The sequence below is a fragment of the Palaemon carinicauda genome, chromosome 29 (genome assembly GCF_036898095.1).
Source record: "Palaemon carinicauda isolate YSFRI2023 chromosome 29, ASM3689809v2, whole genome shotgun sequence".
NCBI classification, from domain to species: Eukaryota; Metazoa; Arthropoda; class Malacostraca; order Decapoda; family Palaemonidae; genus Palaemon; species Palaemon carinicauda.
The window spans coordinates 71148708-71160371 of record NC_090753.1 but is presented as its reverse complement, the minus strand read 5'-3'; the positions used below and the strand labels follow the sequence as shown (position 1 = coordinate 71160371).

Sequence of the window (11664 nt, the reverse complement as noted above, 5' to 3'; positions counted from 1 at the left end):
TGGAGGAAAGGTTAAAACAACAACAACAACGACAATGACAATGACAATGGTAATGATAATGATGATTATTATTATTATTATTTTTATTATTATTAAATGCTAAGCTAAAACCCTAGTTGGAAAAGCAGGATGCTATAAGCCCAGGGGCCCCAACAGGGAAAATAGCTCAGTGAGGAAAGGAAACAAGAAAAGATAAAATGTTTTAAGATCAGTTAAAATATTGAAATAAATATCTCCTATATAAACTATAAAAACTTAACAAAACAAGAGGAAGAGAAGCTAGATAGAACAGTGTGCCCGAGTGTACCCTCAAGCAAGAGAACTCTAGCCCAAGACAGTGGAAGACCATGGTACAGAGGCTATGGCACTACCCAAGGCTAGAGAACCATGGTTTGATTTTGGAGTGTCCTTCTCCTAGAAGAGCTACTTACCATAGCTAAAGAGCCTCTTCTACCCTTACCAAGAGGAAAGTGGCCACTGAACAATTACAGTGCAGTAGTTAACCACTTGAGTGAAGAAGAATTGTTTGGTAATCTCAGTGTTGTCAGGTGTATGAGGACAGAAAAGAATCTGTAAAGAATAGGCCAGACTATTTGGTGTCTGTGTAGGCAAAGGGAAAGAACCGTAACCAGAGAGAAAGACCCAATGTAGTACTGTCTGGCCAGTCTAAAATCCGGCATTGTAGCACACGTGTATAAACGTGTGGAAGGTTAGACTCGAATTGAGAGAAAATAAGGAATGGAAGATAGATGCCGAAGGTAAAAAATTCTTTGGAAATTTAGATGTATTGTGTTAAACTTTGGTAGATGAATAGAGATAGAAATAGAACAAATGAACTCCTTAAGTGAAAGATTAAATATATAGATAAGGATAAAGTAAGTTTTGAGGAAAGTTTATTATTATTATTATTATTATTATTATTATTATTATTATTATTATTATTACTTACTAAGCTATAACCCTAGTTGGAAAAGCACGATGCTATAAGCCTAGGGGCCCCAGCGCGGAAAATACCCCAGTGAGGAAAGGAAACAAGGAAAAATAAAATATTCCAAGAACAGTAACAACATTAAAATATATATATCCTGTATAAACTAATAAAACTTTAACAAAACAACTGGAAGAGAAATTAGATAGAAAAGTGTGCCTGTGAGTACCGTCAAGCAAGAGAACTCTAACACAAGACAGTGGGAGACCATGGTACAGAGGTTATGGCACTATCCAAGACTAGAGAACAATGGTTTGATTTTGGAGTGTCTTTCTCCTAGAAGAGCTCCTTATCGTTTAGGGAAGGGAAGTAAACGCCATTTAAAATTTTGGAGGTTATGAATTGAAATAATGAAAGAGTCGATGAAATAAACATGAATTAATGTAATTGATATTAATTATAATCTGCATAGGAAATCACCTGAATTACTCCAGTGAAACTATAGAGATTGTTCGAGTACCATGTGTGGATGAGGATGTGATCATGGTGAAGGATAAATGGAGATGGTTTGGACATGTTTGTCGCACTCCTCAAGAGAGATTAGTTAACCAAACATTTATATTGTCTTTACCAGGGACTAGATGAGTTGGAGACCCAGGCCTACATGGCTGAGGACTATAAGTGAAGTAGATGATGATGAATGGAGTATTGAATTAAAAGCTCAAGATAGAGACGACTGGGGAAATCTAACCGAGATCCTTTGCGTCAATAGGCGTAGGAGATGATGAATGGAGAAGTATTGAATTAAAAGCTCAAGATAAGGGACGACTGGCGAAATCTAACCGAGATGCTTTGCGTCAGTAGGCGTAGGAGATGATGAATGGAGAAGTATTGCATTTAAAGCTCAAGATAGAGACGACTGGCGAAATCTAACCGAGATGCTTTGCGTCAATAGGCGTAGGAGTAGATAGGATGATGATGGTGATAAATTGTAATAAATTCATGAAAATTAACTGATGAAATCAACAAGAATTAATGTAATTGATATTAATCATAATCTGCATAGGAATAAAACGGAAGTCGCCTGAAATACCCCTATGAAGGCTTTCTGGAAGCTGTAGAACTAGATCTGTATAACTATTTTTGAAGATATTGGCACGAACTTTGCGAGAGGGGTGACCTGTTCCATGAAATTATTGTTTACTCGTGAGATTAGAGACATCATCAATGAAATTAGTGACCTTATTGGTGAGATTAATGACCTTATCAGTGAGATTAATGGCCTTATCATTGAGATTAATGACCTTATCATTGAGATTAGTGACCTTATCAATGAAATTAGTGAGATTAGAGACCGTATCAGTGAGATTAATGACCTTATCAGTGAGATTAATGACCTTATCATTGAGATTAATGACCTTATCAATGAAATTAGTGAGATTAGAGACCGTATCAGTGAGATTAATGACCTTATCAGTGAGATTAATGACCTTATCGGTGAGATTAATGACCTTATCATTGAGATTAGTGACCTTATCAATGAAATTAGTGAGATTAGAGACCGTATCAGTGAGATTAATGACCTTATCGGTGAGATTAATGACCTTATCGGTGAGATTAATGACCTTATCGGTGAGATTAATGACCTTATCAATGAGATTAGTGACCTTATCAATGAAATTAGTGAGATTAGAGACCGTATCAGTGAGATTAATGACCTTATCAGTGAGACTAATGACCTTATTGGTGAGATTAATGACCTTATCAATGAGATTAGTGACCTTATCAATGAAATTAGTGAGATTAGAGACCGTATCAGTGAGATTAATGACCTTATCAGTGAGATTAATGACCTCATCAGTGAGATTAGTGACCTTATTATTGTGATTAGTGATTGATTGATTTCCAGTTTCATTTGAGATTCCTGGTATATTAGATTTTGCTGTTAGACTTCTATTTCCACCCCATAACCCACGGTATTTCCACATCGTTTGCAAATCCGGATTCTCATTCTGGAATTTAGGAATGCTGTGGTAACATATTTAGAACGAGTGATTTGATTTTGGAAGACTGTGACGGGCCGAGAGAAGGTCTCAAGGCAACAAGAAATTTCATGTTCAAAATCGACACTGTTACCGGTGAGAAAAACAGACATGTTTATTCAGGCTCTTTTTAGTGCGAGGGAAGAGCGAAGATAAATTTTGTGGTAACACATATTTAGAACGATTGATTTGATTTTAGAAGACTGTGACGGGCCGAGAGAAGGTCTCAAGGCAACAAGAAATTTCATGTTCAAAATCGACACTGTTACCGGTGAGAAAAACAGACATGTTTATTCAGGCTCTTTTTAGTGCGAGGGAAGAGCGAAGATAAATTTTGTGGTAACACATATTTAGAACGATTGATTTGATTTCGGAAGACTGTGACGGGCCGAGAGAAGGTCTCAAGGCAACAAGAAATTTCATGTTCGAAATCAACACTGCTACCGGTGAGAAAAACTGACATGTTTATTCAGGCTCTTTTTAGTGCGAGGGAAGAGCGAAGATAAATTTTGTGGTAACACATATTTAGAACGATTGATTTGATTTTGGAAGACTGTGACGGGCCGAGAGAAGGTCTCAAGGCAACAAGAAATTTCATGTTCGAAATCGACACTGTTACCGGTGAGAAAAACTGACATGTTTATTCAGGCTCTTTTTAGTGCGAGGGAAGAGCGAAGAAAAATTTTGTGGTAACACATATTTAGAACGATTGATTTGATTTTGGAAGACTGTGACGGGCCGAGAGAAGGTCTCAAGGCAACAAGAAATTTCATGTTCAAAATCGACACTGTTACCGGTGAGAAAAACAGACATGTTTATTCAGGCTCTTTTTAGTGCGAGGGAAGAGCGAAGATAAATTTTGTGGTAACATATTTAGAACGATTGATTTGATTTTGGAAGACTGTGACGGGCCGAGAGAAGGTCTCAAGGCAACAAGAAATTTCATGTTCAAAATCGACACTGTTACCGGTGAGAAAAACAGACATGTTTATTCAGGCCCTTTTTTGGTACGAGGGAAGAGCGAAGATACAAGCATAATATATACACAAAATGAACTATATACGATCGTGTGACACACGGTTGGTACAAGACCATAGGTCTGGTGGGGTGTAATGCAAACAAAACCACTCCAAAACCTAAAACATAACAGACACTTCACACGTCCTGAACTGTCGAGTTAACCACGCCAGGACTCCTCGCTGGTGGGAGGAAGGACGATGGTGACTGGTACAACGCAGGAGCATATGCTGCCGCGGTCTAAGTGATGTCAGGCAGGGCAGCCCATATTAAGGATGAAAATGGGAAGAAATTCTCTGAGACACGCAGGACTCCTCGCTGCTGGGAGAAAGGACGATGGTGACTGGTACAACGCAGGAGCATATGCTACCGCGGTCTAAGTGATGTCAGGCAGGGCAGCCCATACTAAGGATGAAAATGGGAAGAAATTCTCTGAGACACGCAGGACTCCTCGCTGCTGGGAGAAAGGACGATGGTGACTGGTACAACGCAGGAGCATATGCTACCACAGTCTAAGTGATGTCAGGCAGGGCAGCCCATATTAAGGATGAAAATGGGAAGAAATTCTCTGAGACACGCAGGACTCCTCGCTGCTGGGAGAAAGGACGATGGTGACTGGTACAACACAGGAGCATACGCTACCGGGGTCTAAGGGATGTCAGGCAGGGCAGCCTATACTAAGGATGAAAATTGGAAAAAATTCTCTGAGGATGAAATTTGGAAGTAATTCCCTTATTTAAGGGTAAAATTTAGAAGTAATTTCTTTGTTAAAGGTTGAAAATGGGAAGTAATTCCCTTATTCAAGGGTAAAATTTAGAAGTAATTTCCTTGTTAGAGGTTGAACTTGGGAGGTAATTCCCTTGTTAAAGGGTGCATGTTGGGAGTAATTCCTTTATCAAATTATGGAAATTTTAGGTGAATCCCTTATTAAATAATGTAAATTGGAAGTAATTTCCTTATTAAAGGAGGAAAATTTTAAGCAATTCCCTTATTAAAAGATGAAAATTGGAAGTAATTGCCTTATTAAAGTATGAAAATAGGAGGTAATGCCCTTATTAAAGGAGGAAAATGGGAAGTAATTTCATTAAAGGGTGAAAATGGGAAGTAATTCCCTTAAAGGGTGAAATTTGGAAGTAATTGCCGCAATAAAGTATGAAAATGGAAATAATTCTCTTATTAAAGGGTGCAAATTGTAAGGTATTCCCTTATTAACAGATAAAAATTGTAAGATATTCCCTTATTAACAGATAAAAATTGTAAGATATTCCCTTATTAACAGATAAAGATTGCAAGATATTCCCTTATTAATAGATAAAAATTGTAAGATATTCCCTTATTAACAGATAAAAATTGGAAGTAATTCCTTTATCAAAGAATGAAAATTGAAAGTAAATACCATATTAAAGGATGAAAATTAGAAGTAATTCCCTTATGAACGGATGAAAATTGGAAGTAATTCCTTTATTAAAGGATGAAAATTAGAAGTAATTCCTTTTATTAAAGGGTGAATATTGGAAGTAATTTCCTTATTAAAGGATGAAAATTAGAAGTAATTCCCTTATGAACGGATGAAAATTGGAAGTAATTCCTTTATTAAAGGATGAAAATTAGAAGTAATTCCTTTTATTAAAGGGTGAATATTGGAAGTAATTTCCTTATTAAAGGATGAAAATTAGAAGTAATTCCCTTATGAACGGATGAAAATTGGAAGTAATTCCTTTATTAAAGGATGAAAATTAGAAGTAATTCCTTTTATTAAAGGGTGAATATTGGAAGTAATTTCCTTATTAAAGGATGAAAATTAGAAGTAATTCCCTTATGAACGGATGAAAATTGGAAGTAATTCCTTTATTAAAGGATGAAAATTAGAAGTAATTCCTTTTATTAAAGGGTGAATATTGGAAGTAATTTCCTTATTAAAGGATGAAAATTAGAAGTAATTCCCTTATGAACGGATGAAAATTGGAAGTAATTCCTTTATTAAAGGATGAAAATTAGAAGTAATTCCTTTTATTAAAGGGTGAATATTGGAAGTAATTTCCTTATTAAAGGATGAAAATTGGAAGTAATTCCTTTATTAAAGTATGAAAATTGGAGATAATTCCCTTATTAAAGTATGAAAATTGGAATTAATTCCCCTTTTAAAGAGTAAAAATTGGAATTTCTTTATTAAAGGATGAAAATGGTAATTGATTCCCTTATTAAAGTATGAACATTGGAAGTAATTCCCTTATTAAAGTATGAACATTGGAAATAATTCCTTTGTTAAAAGACGAAAATTGGAATTAATTCCCTTATTAAAGCATGAACATTATAATTAATTCCCTTTTTAAAGAATGAAAATTGGAAATAATTCCCTTATCATAGCATGAACATTTGAATTAATTCCCTTTTTAAAGGATGAAAATTGAAATTGATTCCTTTATTAAAGTATGAACATTGGAATTAATTCCCTTTGTAAAGGGTGAAAATTGGAATTAATTCCCTTATTAACGGATGAACATTGGAAATCCTTTATAAAAAACGAAAATTGGAATTAATTCCCTTATTAAAGTATGAACATTGGAATTAATTCCCTTTTTAAAGGATGAAAATTGGAATTAATTCCCTTATTAAAGTATGAACATTGGAATTTATTCCTTTTTTAAAGGATGAAAATTGGAATTAATTCCCTTATTAAAGTATGAACATTGGAAGTAATTCTCTTAATAAAGGATGAAAATTGGAATTAATTCTCATTAAAGTATGAACATTGGAAGTAATTCCCTTAATAAAGGATGAAAATTGGAATTAATTCCCTTATTAAAGTATGAACATTGGAAGTAATTCCTTTATTAAAGGATGAACATTGGAATGAATTCCCTTATTAAAGGATGAACATTGGAAGTAATTCCCTTATTAAAGGATGAAAACCTTCTGCAAACGGAAATCCTTCAGATGGGACAAAGGTAAGACGATGAAAAAATCCTCCTGGACTCCGCGGGTAGCCCTGGCCCACCTCCCTGTTATATTTCGTTTTATCCTTTTCACAAGCCCCCCCTACCTCCACCCCCCCCCCCCGACTGGGGGGGGGGAGGGGTTAGCCCCTCCCAGGTCCTTTCTAGCCCTCCTTTTATCCTCTTTGGAGTCGCTCTATTGTGCTGCTGTAACTCTGGAAGAAACCAGGTCCTTGGGATCATAAACCGTCCCATCACTACTGTCATCGTGTCCCTTATATGCTGGACTCTTGGGGGGAGGAGGAGGAGGAGGAGGAGGAAGAGGAGGAGGAGGAGGAGGAGGAGGAGGAGGAGGAGGGAGGAGGACCGTGAATGGAGGGGAAACTCCTCAATATACGGATTATGACGGTCGATTGGAAATGTCTCAAAATCAGGTAAATCTTTTTGATATATATGCTCTCTCTCTCTCTCTCTCTCTCTCTCTCTCTCTCTCTCTCTCTCCTTAGTAGATCTGAAATCAAGTATAATACTACATTCTTTATTCGTTATTGTCTAACCAAATAAGGCAATAATATCTTCTTATTAATATGAAGGCTTTGCTTAATATATATATATATATATATATATATATATAACTATTTTTTAATATTGATTTTGCTCTTGCCACGGGATCAGAGACCCATGTAGAAATTTCTTCTTTGAAAAGTACTTCAGCACGGCCAAGGATTCGAACCTTATCGTCGGTAGAAATAAGGGTAGAAATTGGACGTTCGTATTCGTCTAAATGTGTTTATGTTTATATATATATAATATATATATATAATGTATATATATATGATATCTATCTATCTATCTATCTATATATATATATATATATATATTTATATATATTTACATATATATAAAAATTATATATATATATATATATATATATATGTTTATATATATTTACATATGTATATATATATATATATATATATATACATGTAAGATAAGAGAATGGGTCTATATATATATATGTATATATATATATATATATATATATGTGTGTGTGTGTGTGTGTGTGTGTGTGTGTGAATGGGTCCATAGAGATTGCAAACGAAGCAGGGGAGGGAAGAGAAGACGATGGATTGACGAGCTACGAAAATTAGCTGGTATAGACTGGCATAGAAAGACCACATGTATGTTGCTTTACTCTATAGAAAGGATGGTTTTAAAAGTACATATCTGAATAAAAGTGTTTCAAAATCATTCACAAATATGATAATAGGTTTATACAGTTATTGTCTATGTTTTCAATCCGATATCATATCAGAGGCCGACTGGGGTTCGAGTCCCGCTCAGACTCGTTAGTATCTTTGGTCGCTGCAACCTCACCATCCTTGTGAGCTAAGGAGGGCGGGTTTAGGGGAGCCTATAGGTCTATCTTCTGAGTCATCAGTAGCCATTGCCTTGACCTCCTTGTTCCTAGCTTGGGTGGAGAGGGGCTTGGTCGCTGGTCATATGTCAATGTGGCCAGTCTCTAGAGCATTGTCCTGCTTGATAGGGCAATGTCACTGTCCCTTGCCTCTGTCATTCATGAGCGGTCTTTAAACCTTTAAAACCTTTATACCCTTTTCACGCCCAAAGGACGCACCGGTACGTTCTTGCAAAACACTGTTATTTACACATTGTTGCATATTTTTTTATAATTCTATGAGAAACTTCATGCATTTTCCAAAAGAATGAGACCAACCTGACCTCTCTATGACAAAAATTAAGGCTGTGAGAGCAATTTAAAAAAGATATATAGCAAAATGGGCTCTAAATTTAACCTTAGCAAAATGTGCTGTAAATTTAACCTTAGCAAAATGTGCTCTAAATTTAACCTTAGCAAAATGGGCTCTAAATTTAACCTTATCAAAATGTGCTCTAAATTTAACCTTAGCAAAATGTGCTCTAAATTTAACCTTAGCAAAATGTGCTCTAAATTCAACCTTAGCAAAATGTGCTCTAAATTTAACCTTACCTTGGGGGTAAAAGGTTATCTTAAGAGTAGTTTTATAATCACGCACTCAAGAAAAGAGGGTTTTAAAGTAGATGTCATTCAGATATATAATCGGTATATTAAAGCTGACGCTCAAATGAAATAGCTATTTATATACAGGCTTTTCGAAGAGACGACTTTTCCTTAATGATGCATTGATAGTTTTAATAGGTTCGATTTAAGATTCATTCAGTTAACGAGAGAGTGATGGGATTAAGTATTTAAGTGGACAAAAGGAAAATGCCTTTAAAGGTTTAAAGGCCGCTCATGAATGGCAGAGGCAAGGGACTGTGGCATTGCCCTATCGAGCAGGACAATGCCCTAGAGACTAACCATATATATATATATATATATATATATATATCTTCAGTGCCCTAGCCCCTTGCCCTATCAAGCAGGACAATGCCCTAGAGACTGACCATGTATATATATATGATCAGTACCCAAGCCCCCTGCCCTATCGAGCAGGACAATGCCCTAGAGACTGACCATGCATATATATATATATATATATATATGATCAGTGCCCTAGCCCCTTGCCCTATCAAGCAGGACAATGCCCTAGAGACTGACCATGTATATATATATGATCAGTGCCCAAGCCCCCTGCCCTATCGAGCAGGACAATGCCCTAGAGACTGATCATAAATACATAGAATCAGTGCCAAAGCCCCCTTTCCACCCAAGCTAGGACGAAGGAGGGCCAGGCAATGGCTGCTGATGACTCAGCAGATAGATCTATAGGTTCCCCAAACCCCCATTCTGTAGCTCAAGGATGGTGAGGTTGCAGCGAACAAAGAAACTAAAGAATTTGAGTGGGACACGAACTCCAGTCTGGCGATCACCAGTCAGGGACGTTATCACATCGGCCACCGCAACGCTTTGATATTACGAAGGTAAATATTAAAGGATGTAAAGTATTAGAACGGGCAATTGAATAATGCACATTTTGCCACTAGTAACATGCATATCAGATAAAAATTGACCACAATATGGTAAAACGACTTTTTTTACAATTTTCATGACCTTGACCTTGACCTTTGACCTAATCACTCCCAAAATTTAATCAAATTGTCCATGGATCATGGCCAATTATACCACTAAATTTCATGAGACTCGGTCAAATAGTTTTTGATTTATACGAATCACAAACACACAGACAGACATGCAAACAATTACACGCCTATCAAAACATAACCTTCCCAAAGAATTTGGCGAAGATAATAATGCATATTGAAAATATACCTCTTAGCAAAGAAATTCTGGTGATATATTGTATAAAAGACTTATAGTATATTCATAAAATACTAATAGAATATATTCATTATTCATGAATATCAATATTTTGAAAAATATATATGGAAATATATTTGCCTGATAAATGTTACTAAAATATATTTTGTAAACTAAATGTTGCTGGATAGTGAATTGTCATTAGTGTATGTACTTGTCATGGTCATAGCATTTTTAAAATATATTTTGGTAATAATTTAATATTCGAGATTATTCATATCATCTTTTTTCTTCTTTTTCTTCTTCTTCTTCTTCTTCTTCTTCTTCTTCTTCTATTGACGTGTCTGTTTCCCATTATTGTATTGGGGTAAGCATGGTTGCCTTCTTATTTTGAAGGAATTTTACTTTGGCATTGGGGTAGGCCGTAGTCCCGATCGGCTGCCCTGCCTGGCATCGCTTAGACCCCGGTAGCGTATCTTCCTATGTTGTACCAGTCACCAGCGTCCTTCCTCCCAACAGGGAGGAGTCCTGGCGTGTTTAGGTCGACAGTTCGAGATGTGTGAGGTGTCTTTTTTTTTTTTTTTTTTTAGAATGTGTTGGAGTGGCTTTGTTTGTGTGTGTGTGTGTTAGTCTGTAACACCCATTTGCTTTAAGCAAACCTATCCATCTATTACATATATAACACTGAGGTGTCTACACGGATAGAAAAGTGTTTATTTATAAATAAGAAAAATATTAGAATTTTTATCCGTTTATGGTAATCTTACAAATTCCTTTATCTGCTTTACATTTTATAATGCAATAATAATTTGAAGTTTTCTGGCATCCTGAACTACTATTTATAAAATGAGAGAGAGAGAGAGAGAGAGAGAGAGAGAGAGAGAGAGAGAGAGAGAGAAAACCCACCTGAATCATGAGACGGCTTAACAGACAAGATTATATAATGAATGAAAGATTCGAAGTTTTCTGGCATCCTGAACTACTATTTATAAAATGAGAGAGAGAGAGAGAGAGAGAGAGAGAGAGAGAGAGAGAGAGAGAGAGAGAGTAAACCCACCTGAATCATGAGACGGCTTAACAGACAAGATTATATAATGAATGAAAGATTCGAAGTTTTCTGGCATCCTGAACTACTATTTATAAAATGAGAGAGAGAGAGAGAGAGAGAGAGAGAGAGAGAGAGAGAGAGAACCCACCTGAATCATGAGACGGCTTAACAGACAAGATTATATAATGAATGAAAGATTCGAAGTTTTCTGGCATCCTGAACTACTATTTATAAAATGAGAGAGAGAGAGAGAGAGAGAGAGAGAGAGAGAGAGAGAGAGAGAGTAAACCCACCTGAATCATGAGACGGCTTAACAGACAAGATTATATAATGAATGAAAGATTCGAAGTTTTCTGGCATCCTGAACTACTATTTATAAAATGAGAGAGAGAGAGAGAGAGAGAGAGAGAGAGAGAGAGAGAGAGAAAACCCAC

The 11664-nt window shown here is 36.1% G+C and overlaps 1 protein-coding gene across 1 annotated transcript in view; it reads left to right on the top strand.

Annotated features, from left to right (window-relative positions):
• Window positions 1-6892: 6892 nt before the first annotated feature.
• The window catches only part of LOC137622649 (uro-adherence factor A-like), a 185102-nt gene continuing 180330 nt past the window's right edge, over window positions 6893-11664 (top strand). The window contains exons 1-3 of the mRNA XM_068353247.1: window positions 6893-6935; window positions 7227-7357; window positions 9718-9845. Of these exons, the coding sequence (XP_068209348.1) occupies window positions 6893-6935; window positions 7227-7357; window positions 9718-9845 (302 nt within the window). The remainder of the gene's footprint in view (window positions 6936-7226; window positions 7358-9717; window positions 9846-11664) is intronic.